The sequence below is a fragment of the Microchirus variegatus genome (assembly GCF_963457635.1).
Source record: "Microchirus variegatus genome assembly, chromosome: 3".
In the NCBI taxonomy this organism is placed as follows: Eukaryota; Metazoa; Chordata; class Actinopteri; order Pleuronectiformes; family Soleidae; genus Microchirus; species Microchirus variegatus.
The window spans coordinates 20,381,594-20,397,655 of NC_139804.1; the positions used below are offsets into that span (position 1 = coordinate 20,381,594).

General features: G+C 38.8%; 1 protein-coding gene across 2 annotated transcripts in view; it reads left to right on the top strand.

Moving 5' to 3' along the window:
- Positions 1–303: 303 nt before the first annotated feature.
- The window catches only part of pipox (pipecolic acid oxidase), a gene marked incomplete at its 5' end in the record, with an annotated part of 32,481 nt that continues 16,722 nt past the window's right edge, over positions 304–16,062 (top strand). Inside the window, 5 exons of one of the 2 annotated variants that reach the window (XM_083886080.1) lie at positions 304–414; positions 2,428–2,576; positions 6,431–6,644; positions 9,219–9,401; positions 15,138–15,290. In XM_083886080.1, the coding sequence (XP_083742206.1) occupies positions 304–414; positions 2,428–2,576; positions 6,431–6,644; positions 9,219–9,401; positions 15,138–15,290 (810 nt within the window). Of the gene's footprint in view, positions 415–1,912; positions 2,009–2,427; positions 2,577–6,430; positions 6,645–9,218; positions 9,402–15,137; positions 15,291–16,062 lie in introns of those variants that run through there. The other variant, XM_083886081.1, reaches the window with a different exon arrangement.

Sequence of the window (16,062 nt, forward strand, 5' to 3'; positions counted from 1 at the left end):
CCTACACATAGACTGCCAGGCACTATTGACTTGTAAAGCTCCCCACTTTCCCTGTGTCAATCCAAATCTGGCGCAGAGGCAGCCAAAAAATATGTCCTCAGTGTTTACCATAAACAAGCAAAGTCTCACAAAAACTGAGCAGCAAAAGTTGTCATGATGATCCTGGCAGTCAAAACTCAGGCCACATTTTATACATATACGTTCGTTCCTCCTCCACTTTTCATTGGGCGGGTTCCAGTTTCCAGAAGAGCGTGTTGAACACACTTGAGGAGGTGTTTTCTGTCATAATAAAACTTCACCAAGATGTCTACCAAGGGCGAGTATGACTGTGTGGTGATCGGGTCCGGTGTTCAGGGCTCGTTCACGGCGTATGAACTGGCCAAGAAGAACCAGAAGACTCTTTTACTGGAGCAGGTGAGTGTCCCTCACTTCACTCCGTGACATTTACACGCGGCACCACGAACTTTTCTCTAAGGTGAACTTCTCACATGTCATTCAGAGATTACATAACATGACGCTGTTACTCAACACGAGGTCAACACAAGAGAAAGTTTGTGTTTATACTCAAACGTATTGGACCTGGTAATTATTAATTAGTAAATACTACATTACTACATAACTTTATGCAATATTAGAAAGTGATCAGGTGTAAACACTACATTAATGTGTGATGTTCACAACACCTATTTATTTAATTATTTAATCAGTATTAAAATAACGAAAAACTGGACTTTGCCAACTTGTATATTTAGATTATCGTTCACATTTTCCAACAATTATTTAAACTTCAAGCACACAGACCATTTTTATTTGGTGTCCCTTTTTACGATGCTGTCCTCCATGACACAAATGTGGGAAGAAGAAGAAACATTAACACTTAATATACAGTATATTGTTGTTGTTTTTCACCTTCTGCCAGCGTCTCCCTTTAGGGGGCACCACAGCAGATCATCTACCCGATAGGTATTGTTGTTGTTTTACAATAAGAAATACAAACTAGATATTAGAAACAAATACTAGGCTCTTGCGTTAATGGGTTAACGTCAAGTAGTGCACCCTTAAAAATTATTATTCTGGGCCATAATAATGAATTGCACAGATAACCTAAACAGAGTATTGACATCTTGTGTTAAGTTCTGGTACTTAAAATAGTAAAATTAAAAAGTTGTAAAAGGAATGAACTGAGTGAGAGAGTTCCTATTGCAGCTGTGAACAAATAGAGCCTCTTCACCTTTAAACATCTCTCCCTGATGTAAATAGCACACAATAATCAATCCATAAACCCAACTTTAATGTTAAAACTGATGGCTCAGATTTGTTTTGTCCTCTCTGGCATTTCTACACCTCCGTGGGCATTTCAAGTAAAACAGCATTTTGACATTGACTGGGTATTATAACACTCCATCCTGCTGCAGCGTGTTTCTCAAACCAATGTCACCATGATCATTGGCTGGAGTCATTGTCATTGCTCCAGCCAAACCTGCCTGACAGACTTTAAAATTACTATTGCATTCAGAAAGAATCTTGTTGAGGGCAAAGTCTCCACTTCAAGAAAACAGACAGGCTGCAGCACATGAGAGCTAGTAAGAGTAATGCAGGGTTCACAGCATGTTGAGTTGTGAAGAGGAGCAGCTAAGGAGATGCTTTCAGGATGCATTCAACAACCCTGGTAAATTTCATCACTTCTGAGGGGTCTAATTTTTATTTTTTAATCAACTCTCTCATTGTTTTTTAAAACAAATAATTGCATATTCATGCCCATCCCTAATCCATATACCCTTAGCGTTTGCTCGGCGAAATATTGATATAATTTCATGCGTGATACATTATATCCATATCTTAGAGCTGCTGCCAGTCGTACTCTCCCTGTGGATCTCACTCAACTTCACCAAGCCCCACTTCTTCCCTGCTTTCTCTCCAAGTCTGAGCACTGGGCATAACTTAAGTCCTGAATGCAGCGACCACGTGGTGACAGACACACAGGGGTCAAGCCAGTGATGAGGAGCTGGTTAGTAAAACAAAAAATAACAGCTCAATTATTTGGAAATAGGCTCAGTGAGCTCAAGCTGGGGATGGATAATCACTCATAGAAGTGAGCAGAAGAAAATTTCTTATTAATGTCTGTATTTATTTATATTAAAAGCTTTACTGTGAAAGACCAGATAAATGTGTTAAGTGTCACTGCTCCAAGTTCGTTCTCACTCTCTGCATTCAGTATATAGTCCTCTCATGCTCTCTCTGAGCAGTAGTAGGGTAAAGTCACAGTTTCAACAACAAACGTCAAACTGACTTAAATTTAATGCTTGTTAGAATATGAAGACACTTGAATTTTTGCAGAGGTAGAGACTGTAGTTTGTAGTTTGTTGTACATCCTGTCATTTCCCAATCAAATGTATTATCAAGTGATATCGTGTGCATAAATTCCAGTTTATCCTGCCCCACACACGAGGGAGCTCCCATGGCCAAACCCGCATCATACGCAAGGCTTACGAGGAGGACTTCTACACTCACATGATGCAGGAGTGCTATGAGCTGTGGGCTCAGCTGGAGAGGAAGTCAGGCGTCAAACTGTTCAGGTAAGCAGTCGGCAGAATCACAGTGAAACAAAAACCCATTAAACAGAACATACCAAAAGCTTCACTGGAACACAGAGATTTGTCACATTCAAGGTGCTATGCAAGCACAAAAACTGCAACTCAATCCACAGGAGTCATATATGCATGACTTTCTCATTACCGACAGTGTCACTGAATCACCTCTTGACAGCTCCCCTGCCTTTCAATGAGGTTCGGGGGCTTTTTCATCTTGCTGAACCTCTCATTCTCATTCCTGGCAGCTTGTGTGTTTACAAATATGGCAGTGGCATCAAACAGTGCACACGCTTCCAGCTGCACTGTAAGTTCCTCAGTTTGTTTAAATACCAGCTAGTTAAATTTAACACCAATTCATCATTCACAGGGTAATGGTTCCCAATACCAAGACACGCCCCCATTATGCTCCCAGGTGTCCCTTCCTGTCCCTGTGCTACAGCTCATTACTGGTGGGTCCACAACTTAAAAGCCACCTGTGCCCTTGGGCGGGCATCAGAGAGAAATGCCCAGGTTGTTGTGGGCAATTCCTTCTGCTGCTGTCTCTGGGTCAGATGGAGCCACGGAATCTGCCCCAGAGCAAAGCTAAAATCCTCCCTCAAGGCATTTATATCACCTCCATCTACATTACGACGTGTGCACATATATACACTGCCTGAATTGGTGCCACCGATCGATCACCTGCTTTCATAGTCAAACTAAACGAGGCATCATATTTACAATCTATCCAATCTATTGCTTTTACTTCTGTCACGCAAAACACACAGGCATGAGAAGTAGTCATAAAATCCTTTTATGGATGGACGAAGCCTTTGGCTTGGCTCGTCTGTGCCTCATGGCTACTGACAGATGTTGGAGCAGCCCTCAGGAAACACCTTTGGCAAAGTGCGAGTCAGTCATCTATCAAGCCGATTAGTGAATTACAGCCTGTGTTTCACAACCTATTACTCTGCAGTAATCAGCTATGACTGTCAACTGGGAATTTAATGCATAGTTATACTCGATAGGATTATCTTAAAGGTTAATTTAAATTTATAACAACTGGGGTCTTAGTTACACACTAATATATAAAGGTCAGATCTGGGTAATATAAGTATTATAAATAATATTTGGGGTGGGGATGAGAAGTATTTGTGTGTTGAACATTTAAAATCACATTTTGTAAATTTTTGCCTTTATAATCTCTTGAATACACACTTACAATTTCACTGTCAAAGACTATCGTACCTTTCCCACCAGCTGTGGGTTATTTTTTTAGTTTGTTGGGTTTTTTTAACCTAAATGGCCTCACTGCACCATCATACTTATCTTCACAGAAAAAAAGGATGTCAGCATTTTGGCTGAACAAAGAGGTTCACATAAAACTATTATATATTTATATATACTGTATACATACATACTACACACACTACCAGTCAAAAGTTTGGACAAACCATCTAATTTTAATGGTTTTTCTTTATTTTCATGACTATTTACATTGTAGATTCGCACTGAAGGCATCACAAATATGAATGAACACATATGGAATTATGTAATAAAGTTAATCATTTTTTTAATTGTAAAAGCCTTAAACCTGCAGTTCAATCTTCAAATGTTAATTTTACAAGCATCTCAAGATGTAGCATGTTTGGAAAATGAGTTTGAATTGTATGGGAAACTTGCCAAGATAGTCAGTCAAAAACTTGATTGTCGTTTGGCTATAACATTTAGGAGCTATGTAATATATTCCTCAGCATTAATAATGATGAACAATGGTGGGTCTTGGGCCATGCAGAAGGGTTGGATGAAATATGGAAGCTTTTTGGCTCTATAAACATGGCTTCCAGTGTGGACAGTGTTGATTATGTTTTTAGCTACTTAAAAGTCTCTCAACAAAATGTACAGCTGCTTAATTCCAAGATTCCTTTTGGCTTTATCTCACTTTTGGACAGCTTTTTCTGGAGTTTGTAAACTGTTCATTCTCTGCACCAAAGTCCATAGAGATAATCTGATTTTACATCACAGCACACAGGAGTATTGTTTTCTGACTTTGGTGTTTGAAATCCCACCATAGTGATACAAACTGAAGCTGAGGACACACTACAAAACTTTCACTGTCGTTACCAATTTTGGAAAGACTTAGAGTTCACACTGACTGATTTCAGCTGGTTTTTTTTCAAGACGACCGAAAGACTGGGATCACACATTTAACTACTGGGCCTGATCATGGATCATTGACTACGTGATTTGTCAAACAAACTGAAGCCAACTGAACACCTGATTTCGCTCAGAGTCGGCTCAGAAATTTCGGCTTCACCGTTATTATACTAACAGATATATGTGCTAACTAGCCATGCCGTCTGTCCCCAACTGCAATTCGTGGGTAAAAATCGGGCAAAAAATTTTGTCTGAACCCCAGCAGGTTCTGCATTTCTCTGAGCTCCATACACTGATTTTATCTATGGACTTTGGTGCAGGAGAGTGAGACATTTCAAAACGTTATTTTCAGTTGGAGAATGTTTTATATTGATGTAATAAAGTGTCAAACATTTTCTAAGGAAACCATTGATGTTCTGACTCAGTTTCAGTCAGATGAGTTACTAAAATGAGCTTGGAGAATCCCTCTCCAATGCACTCTCAAACACTGTATACATACTGTGATACAGCACTGCTTGACATTGGTTTATCCATCCATCAGCTCTCCTGCTTAGGGTCATGGCGAGTTGGCTGGAGCTAAACCCAGCTGACACTAGGTTAAAGACTGACAAGAGGTCACCAGTCTATCACAGTCAATTGCCATGTAATATTTATTTCATTCGAAACGAAAGAAAAAGATGGCCGTCACATACAAGATGAACACACTATGGTAATCGGATTTCACTGTGTTGAAAGAGATGCTTTTCATTCATTGTGAACCTGTGTATACAAATTCACTCGTGAATTTATGAATAAATGCAGACCGACTTCCAAACTTTCCCGCTTTGACCACATTAAACTTTATTTTGCAATGCCATTCTAAACGCGTCTACTGGCTGCAGGGTGATGAATTACAATTATTTGTTCACATTTATTGTATTATTCAAATTGTAAATTGTTTTCCATTAGCTTCAAGCATTTTACTTTCTGCCGTTAATAAAAGTAGCCATCACACAAGAATCAGATGTGCTCGTCAGACTAATAATTCAACATGGTGATTTGGGGGCCAAAACTATGCAGGCAAACAAAGGGAACTCCAATAGTTATTGCGCTGACAAGAAAAGTGGCCCTTAAGACTATAGATAATATTCTTTCCATTTATTTACCAAAAATATTCATCCAAAATGTTATTCCAAAAGTTGTTCCTTTTTGTTCCTCTTTCCACGACACTCCCGTTACCGGGTCCCTTGTCGTACGCACCAATAAACAAAGACATGCTGCATATTCACAGAAAGATCAGAAACTTGGCTAAAAGCTAAATAAAAAACATTCTTATGTTCACCAAACACAGTTAAACACTTATCGATCAAAGCAGCAGGAGCAGAAAACACCGTTACAGTGTAAACATTGAAAAGCAGCACCGCAGAATTAGTGTGATTGTGTAAACTGGACAGCAGAGACTGCACAGATTCCAACTGTACCATTGTTGTCACATTACAAATAAGATTCACGTTCAAGAGCAAACAACTCACTTTCAAGAAATTGAAGAAAAACAAATATTTTGGCTGTACTGTTTTTGTTGTTGGTGAGTTCAGTTTGTTATATGAACATTATTCCTAAGTCTCTGTGACATATTAGGAGGATTTTATGGCCAGTTACTTTAGATTTATTACATAATGCACCTTTAAATTTCTGGGATTTTACAAGCTTTACTTTTTTTCTCTTAGACAAACAGGGCTCCTGGTGATGGGGCCTGAGAACAGCCATACTTACCAGATGATGAAGAGCACCCTGCAGAAGAACAAGGTTCCTATAGTAACCCTGACCCGTGACAACTTCAGCCAGCACATCCCCAATGTCACTCTGGCTGAGGGAGATGGAGCCGTGGTGGATATTAATGCTGGAGTTCTCTATGCAGACCGTGTACTCAAGACTGTACAGGTAAGAGACAGCCGACATTTGTAGAGCATTGGGAGGGCGAGTCCAAATAGTTTTAGTGCAGTGAGTGGAAGTGATTGACTCTGAACCAGAGTTAGAACCTAATAAATACCTCAGGACAAATACTTTTAGAGATGTCTGTCGGGTTGTTTACAAGCAAGTTTAATGTAAGTCTCTTACTGGAATTTCATGAACCTTTGGGGGGCAGCGTTTGGGCCAAGGAAGAACCCGTTACATAATGAGCTTGACTTAAGTCTAAGGCTTACTTTCATAAGGTGATCAACTAACCTTTGAAACCCCTGAATCATGATATGATTAGAGGGTCTACCTGTCCATGCTTCAATAAAATAAATAAATTTGCCATTTGTAGTTTTGCAATGGCTCGCTGGTAAATTTTGTTTAAAACTGGTTAAAAAAGACCATCACATAAATATCAGCATTGATAGATACTCAAGTTTGTGATAGGGAAATTGTATCAGATATATTATTAATATATCAGATATAATGTGGTTGTTACCTCCAGCTAAAATGAGAGCTCATTTCAGTTGTATTACAATCAAACATACAGTACATTCATGTCTGTTCCAGTGTTCCAACTGTAGACAAGGATCTTATGAGTGCAAACCTGTGATATTAATTTAAAATAAAAGAAGCTAAATATTTTCTGATTCCGTGCACAATAAATACAGAGAGAACCAGGCAGACAAAAAAGATGTGGATCATTGAATGTATTCCATGGCCATTGTTATAATCTAATAACGGCTCATACCATTGGTATCTTCAGCAATAAATTCACATTAGTGTTCACTGTCAGCGCTGACAAAAAGCACTGGGGGAGAACAGGAGTCAACTGTGGTGGCCAAGTCAACCACAACATACTGCTTTGTTGTTGCACTGAGGTGTCACATTCAATTGACTGATGCTGGGGCACTTTCTTTGTGGATCAGCTGTCGGTTATAAATTAACATTTGTAGTAAATTGTTGCGTTGTGCATTTTCATGCAATTGCTCTTTATTAGCCTCTTGCCTTTGCTATTATGCATTGATGAATGTTGCAGTTACATAGATACATTCTTTTCCATTGGGTCAAAGTGGCATTTTTGTCAGTGTTTTTCATCTAACGCTAAAAGCTTCAATGTGTCACATTTGGTGTTTTTTGTTCATGATGTTATTGTGTTTGTTCTGTTTGGTCTTTGTGAATGGAAACAATACAATATTTGTATGCTGCATATCTGAAAACTGGCTCTGTCATGCAATACTAACAGACCTGACCAAGGGAGCGTTTGTGAATACAGCAGCCGTGCATGGATGGGTGGAGGATTTAGCTTTTTTCATTATTAAAACAAGATTTCATAAATGTGAATTTTTCTTTGTTTTTTTACTACGTATTACAAAGAATTCCAAACACAGAGGAGCCGAGGCTAAATCAACATTCTGAGAGCTCCTTTGAGAGTGGTTTGAATCCAATGACATTTCTTTATATTTAGAAGTAACTCAGTTACTCTCATTTAGAATATTTCAAACTCAAAACAAAACAATGATAATAGTTGCAAAATCTGAATCAATGTTAAAGAAACTAAGATACAGTGAAACAATCACTGATCTGACATAAAACATTTAAAGTGATTAAATGTGTTAAAATGTGTTTACACAACGCGTAAACAAATCATAAATATAAACTGAGGTTTTGCTATATTATTTCCGTTGAAGGACAATGTATTGTGATTATTATTGTCATTGTTTTATTGTTCAGTCTGTTTGTGACTTGAGGCAATCTTGTTTCTTCTCATCTCAGTTGTCACAGAAACAAACATGTCTGACATCTTTGTTGTGGAGTTGGTAACGTGACAAAATGATGAGAAACTCTTATTCATGGACACATAGACAAGATGGTATCGGTCTCTAAGGAAAATCACTGGAGAAATCAGCTTTCTGTAATTCCATATCCTAATCATAATGTCTTGTGTGACTTATCTGCGCTAGGCAAATATATCACAAGCTTGTTTTGTGCATAAACCTGATCTTATCTGACAGTATATTGACTATTGTATTGCTGTTTGTAGCTGCCAGCCTGATAAACTGCTTATTGCAGCTTTCATAATAAAATGTGCTCCTTCTGGAGCAAATTGCATTACAGTTGTGATTATATTGATATAATTGGTTGTACTGAAACAGTTGGCAGAGTAATTGGCACATCTGAGAATTTGAAAAAAACAACAACAGGGCCATACCAAACAAGTTTAAGCTACATTAATCCACTTAAAGTAGTTCTGCTATTATGTTATGCCATAATTGTTCATTTTCAGCAACTTAACATCCCTAATATTACAGACCATCTTATATAAGTAAAAGCTAGAGCACAAAAAATGTATTTCTCCACAAATTATGTGGAACAAGAATCTCCAAATGGCACAACAAAAATGTGCCAAAAAGCTTCCCACAGAAAAACTTGTTTTCAGTTTATTAATTATCATAGAATCCGATCCGTTCTAAATATTTTTCCCCTTGAGAAATCACTACACAAGTCCCCCATTTAGTGAATAATACTGAAGTAAATTCTGTCCACTTCTCTTCCCAGGAGCAGTTTAAGAAGTTGGGTGGAATCATAAGAGACAATGAGAAGGTGACAGACATCGAGCCTGGTCCTGTTGTGACAGTGTCAACCACTGCTGGCGTTTATCGAGCCAAGAGTGTAGTCATCACCGCTGGACCATGGGCTAACACCCTGCTGGCCCACACCGGATTTCAGCTGCCACTCGAGGTAAACTTTCATAGAACTGCTTAAATATGCAAGACTGTCACTTTTAAAGGTTTGGTGAATCCAAGTGAATATTATGATTCTTAGAAATTCATTGCACATACACATGTACAAGGCCAGACAAAACAATCGTCAAATATTTAAAGAAAAAAAAATGCAGTTAGCCCAGATTCAAGTTAACTGACCTGTGTCTTCACTGGTGAACTTGTCTTTCAGACTGTAGCTCCATTTGTGACGAGGGCCTTTGTCCATTTCTCTCATCTCTGCTCCTCCTTTATTTTTCTTGCAAAAATGATGTCCATCCATGTTGACAGATGACTTTTCTAAAGCATTAACAATGGATAAACAGTCAGACAATTGCCATGTACATCATTAATACAAGTGCTTGTCAGGGGTCACAATATACTCGGTACCGGGGGCAACCATGAAGAAGAGATTAACACAAAAATGTAGCCTTACATGTCTTTACAAGTGTGATGGTAAAAGGTTTATTGTCCTCAATTTTGTTGTCTGTATTTATTTATTCAGGAGCTCATAAATCATTTACTAAAATAATCCCCAATTATGTGTGGGTTTTCTTCTAAATCATTAAAACAAGTTCAGATTTTTTAGCTTTCTAAATGTGAATATTATCATGTTTCTTTGCTCCATATAACAAATAAATTAAAACTGAATATTTTGGTTTGTGGAAAAAAACATTTTGCCACTTAAAAACATCACCATTTTGAGGTTTGGGAAACACAGATCAACATTTCTTGACCTTTTATAGACCAAACTTATCAGTTAATTGAGAAAATAAACAGATTAGTTGATGAAAGAAATCTTTAGTTGCAGCCCCAATGTATTCATCAAGTGTGTGTAAGTTCTTCAGTCTGCTTTAGCATTCATTGTGTGTCAGGCCCTTAACAGCATATTTTCTATGACAAGAACCTCTGAACCACCACTGGAATATCTCAATCATAATCATTAAGCGTCGTCGAGCACATAGCACTTGTGTTAAACTACACTCGACAAAGTGTTCCACAATGAATAATGAGGACAAATGTGTAAACATAGAGAAATATGTCTCATATAAAGGCTTGAGTAGTAACAACAGAAATCAAACCTTACCCCAGACTCGACACCAAAAGGAATCCAAAAAAATATTAAGTAAAATAAATAACGTGGGTAAAAAAAGTTAAAGTCAAGGACCAGAAATAAGGAAGGAACACATCACTGAAGCAAAGAACAAGGAAGAAACAGACCAGCTCTAAACATGGAAACTAAATACAGTAGGTGAAGACAAACAAGACACAGGTGAAACTAATTAGGTCATCAGACTGGAGGGAAACAGGAAGTGAACCCACAAATACCAAAGTAAAACAAGAAGTCACCAAAACAATGCACAGTGCACAATTCCAAGTAAATACCAAAATATATATATTTTTAAATCCAGCTTAAAAATCAGAAGTCTTGACAGAGAAAACGCCTCGCTCTTTTCATCGAGTCATAAATCACTGTATGAATAATACAAAAAAGAGAATATATTCTCTTATTCTTTCGTTTAAATATTCACTTTTATGATATCAAATGCTGAATCATCTATATTTTAGGTATACGAATTATTACACCCTTAAAAGTAGTGGTTAGCAGTGTTGCCTTACAGCAAAAAGACCTGGGTTCACAATCTGTATGGAGTTTGCATGGTTTCCCCTTGTGCCCACAGGTTCCTCCCACAGTCCAAAAACACTCTAAATTGATCGTAGGTATTAATGCGAGAATTAGAGCCCTGTGCTGGAGCCCGAGGGGCCAGACAGCCTGAGGGCCGGGCTTCGGGCCAATTAATACATCTTTACCTCGGACTCGGGTCGGCTCTGGCTTTTTTTAACTAAGTCATTTAGATTCACAGATCACATTATCCCAACCAACATTACCGATGCAGTTGCAACACGCCCAGTCTCTTCAAAAAACAAAATTGTCAATGTAACAACCCGAAATATGCTTTTTCTAAATAAACTTAATATATTAATATTGAAAGGAAACAAAATATGCCTACTTACACCATTAAAAGTGATCAGATAAGGTCCAATAGCACACTGAAAATTCTGAAAAAACGGGCTGATCTAGGGCTCCACCCCCTATTACCAGCACCGGTCTTGGGTGATTCTAGGCCCGTGCAGGTTCACTATTGAGAATGAATGGTTGGTCTGTGTCAGTCCTGTGATGGACTGGTGACCTGTTCAAGCTGTACACCACCTTTCGCCCTATAAGTCAGCTGGGATTGTCTCCAACTCCCCGTGACCCTCATATGGAGAAGACAATGAATTCATGGAATCAAAAGTGCTTCACGCCCCCTGCTCTCAAGTTGGGATTTGGACCCCCTGGTAAGGAACCATTGGGGTAGAGGATCAAAGGTTGTCTGCAAAAGTATATATAGATGAGTTACATTTTGATGTATATGAAAACATATGTAAATGTCTCATAAAGGCAAAAAATGGCAGTGAAATAAAAATAAAATATAAATAATAAAAAATGGGCCGATGACATCATCCAAGGTCATGTTCCATCTCAACGGTCACTTCACACATCAACATTAAAGCCACAGCTGAGGACCTTCATAGCATAGCATAGCTGTACAAAAACTAGCATGAGACTGATAATCATATTCTGTTTGTTTGGTAAGCATTTATATGACAAAAACCTAACAATGATGTTATCTTGTGTGAAGTCTGCGAGTGAAGTAATATCCAAACATTTGGATTCAGCTGCAGTCAGCAAGGCAGGGTGTTTTTTTTTCTCCATCTTGCAATATGCCACACATTCTGAAAAGAAAAAAGTGATGGAAAAACAAGCAGACAGCTGTTAGTGGGGAGCTGGAGTTGATATTGGAATTGCATTATTCAGGCTTGCAGCGAGCTGGGGGTGTGGGGGGTGGGCGCCGGGCTATGCCATGCCTGAGTGAACAGGTAGAAAAGCACAGACTCGGAGCTCATTGGCTCGCCAGACTACTTCAGTCTGAATTTTTATGGTCCCGAGGAACGAGAGCACGGCCGGCTGGTTCATTAGACTGAGAGCTCCTGAACAATGTGTCCTTATTATTGCCACCTTCAGATCGACGTCATTTGTATAACCATGTGTACATTTCATTAAATCCTGATTCTCACCATACTGCCGCAGCGCTGCCTTTGTAATTGCACTTTTATTGAAGCGAAAAAAAGAAATTGATGAGGAGGAGGGAGCGTAGTTGTTATGCATGTTTGTGTTTGAAGATTTAACCAGTATGTAGTTGCAGTGCTGAAACCAGGCTGCTAATTGTATGCCTGTGTGTACTCATTCATGCTTACGGCTTCTTATAACAACAAGTTTAGGATTGATTATTTGTAAAATAAATATTTAATGTGTGAGACTTTTGGATATGTGGATGCCCATACTGAATAATCTGTAATTGCTGTATAGATTGTTTTGTAAGAACATCACTTTGTGTATTTGGTATTTGGTGTAGTGGTTAGCACTCTTGCCTTTGCAGCAAGAAGACCCGGGTTCCTGGGTTTGAGCCCCGTTTGGAACAACTTCGGAACAAGGGCCTTTCTGCAAGGAGTTTGCATGTTCTCCCTGTGTGTGTGTGGGTTTTCTCCGGGTGCTCCAGCTTCCTCCCACAGTCCAAAAACATGCGATATGGGGATTAGGTGAATTGGTCACTCTAAATTGACCGTAGGTGTGTGAGTGAATGGTTGTTTGTCTCTATATGTGGCCCTGCGATGGACTGGCGAACTGTCCAGGGTGTACCCCGCCTATCGCCCAATGTCTGCTGAGATAGGCACAGCACCCCCCGCGACCCTCTGGTGGAGGAAGAAGCGGTAGATAATGGATGGATGGATGGATCATGCAAGACCCAAAAGGGACAATGTGGCTATACCAAGCTGGTGGAATTGCAACCATAGTGTCATTGCAGTCTACTCTACAAAGGAGACTATAAAACGTAGGTGTAGTGGAACCAGAAACCAGTAGGAGTGTCGACACTCTATTTCCGAACTGCCCTGTGATTGATAAAAGTGTCCTGCCTTTCTCTGGGCTGCCTTGTGAGTGTTGAGTGGAGTGTGTATTCTCGCTCAGATCTGACTGAAATTACATTCAACATACGTAACAAGTATAAATGCAACACTTTTGTTATGAAATATGTCTTATATGCAAACAAACGGCTTATTTCTATCTATTAAAAAAATTGTCACTATAATCCATCCACCTGACACATATCAAGAGGCTGATTAAAAAGCATGATTATTACTCCAGTGTGCCTCGGACTGGTCACATTAAAAGGCCACTCTAAAATGTCTAGGCTTAGATCATATTTAAGGGGAATGCTTTATTTATTTTATTATATTTTATTTAGGCATCATTTAGCCAGGAAGGTCCCATTGAGATATAAGATCTCTTCTTCCAGGGAGTCCTGGTCAAGATTGCAGCATAAATAGTACAAATGGTTATGGAGACAAAACAATTTCAGCTATAAAACACACAACAGAATATAAAAGTTAATTGGAGGTAATTAAAGGAGAGTTTAAAAAAAAAAGACAGCTATAATAAAGTATACACGCCATACCAACAAGATCCTAACCAACTCAAAAAGGTTATCTAAAACAACATGTTTCATTCATGACAGTCCAGAAAATGCCTTTGAATGTGTTTAAAGAAGGCAGTGTCTACGTAATTACATATTATCTGTTGAAAAAATTCCACCTGTATCTTAAAGCTGAGAAGTTGTGGATATTACGGTGATTTCGCTTGCACTTTTACAGGAAGCCGGCGAAACGGCATCTTTATCGCCAGAGAAGAGAGAAGTTGGAAAAAAGCCTGTACATAGTTTATAATTTTTGGGCCTGTTTTTGGACATTGAGACAAAAAAGTGTCATTTTAAATGTGTTTCATACTGTTCAAATTTCAAACTTACATATAATGTACAACTACATCATTTTTCTCTTAGTAAAATGTTGTTTTTCTTAATTTTAAATTATTAATACACTAAATAAATGCCAGATATTGAAATTTATTCTGGAAAAATGGGCAAAAGCACTCACTCACAGGACATTTATTGGCCTTTTTATGGTTAAAATAAGCAGGCAGACATTTTGAGGCTTAGAAGTTAAAGGGTTAAAGTGGTAGACCTGGTGCTGAAGTTGCTGGTGTGTTATGATAAGAAATATACATAGGTAGTTTACATTACAAGTCCTTGATAGTAAAAAGTTTACAGGAGTTGTGTACAGATCCTTGCCACATAGGCCCGTGCAGTATCATGCTGCAACATGAGACAGTGTTTCTGATTCATCACAATGAATCAATCTCTTTGCATTTAACTTCCCATCAATAAAATACACCTGCGTTTGTTGTCTATAGCTTATGTCTGCCCTTCCCTTAACCTAAGCCTTTGATGGTGAAATGAACATTAGGTTCACAAGCAACTGCTCTGGAGAACATTCCTGAAGTTACCATGACAACTACATGTTCTCCCAAAATTGTGGAATTGGGTTGTGTGAAAGAACTGCACATTTCAGAGTGGCCTTTAAATGTGGCGACTCCAAGGCTCACCAACAATAATCATGCTGTGTAATCAGCATCTTGGATTATTGTATGAAAAGCATTGTGCACAATAATAAGAATATGTTCAAATGTGGTTCACAATATACTACACAATGATGATTTATGGTCCTTTTATGGAGAATATGTTGGTAGTTTTGGCTTCACTGTTTTTCTCCTCTATGATAGGTGATGAAGATCAACGTGTGCTACTGGAAAGAGAAGGTTCCTGGATCATATGACGTGAAGCGGCGTTTTCCCAGCTTCATTACGACTGAGAGCGAGGAGACAAACGAGCACATTTATGGCCTCCCCTCCAATGAGTACCCAGGCCTTATGAAGGTACATCACACAACTGATCATCCATTTTGGTTTTACATAATGAATGAATTCTAGATTCTGTACTACACCTCAGATATTGTTGGTGGCGTTTTAAAGTATACTGTAGCAATGTTGATTTATTATAAATGTGTGCACACTGAGGCCAACAGGGCTTGGTAATAAATATTATGTGACAAGTTGAAATGTACATCACATACTGTATTTACACATACAAACATCATATATACAATCACACTCTGGTGCTCTCTTGATTGGCTCTCAGATTGGTTTCTTGCACAGATCTGTGGTTACACTGAAATGACTGAAACCACCGCAGCATAAAAAACATTGTGCGAGTTTTTGTCAAGCGACAGCAATCTTAAGTGTTGAGTGAGTTGAGTATAAATCAGGCTTTCAGGTCATTTTCAGTCAGTGTTGCCAACTTCCTACCTGCCTACAAATCTACCGACTTTTTGTGGCGTTATTGGCGACTTTTGTGGTGTTTGGAGACTTACATGAAAGCACGTATCACTCAGTTACTGTGCTCAACAAGCAGCGTGTGCTGCTGGGATCGCCTCCCCCTCCCAAAGCACTCACAGGCGGTTAGTCTAACAGTCGCCTCCGCAGCAGTCCCAGTCTGCAGTCAGAGCAGAGAGGAGAGCGTCCAGGCTGCTAATGAAACGCGCATGGCTGCCACCATTATCAGACATAACATTATATTTATATATATTATGTATCTCTCTCTCTATGTATATGTGTCAGTACTGATATCTGTACCATGTTACGGCACACA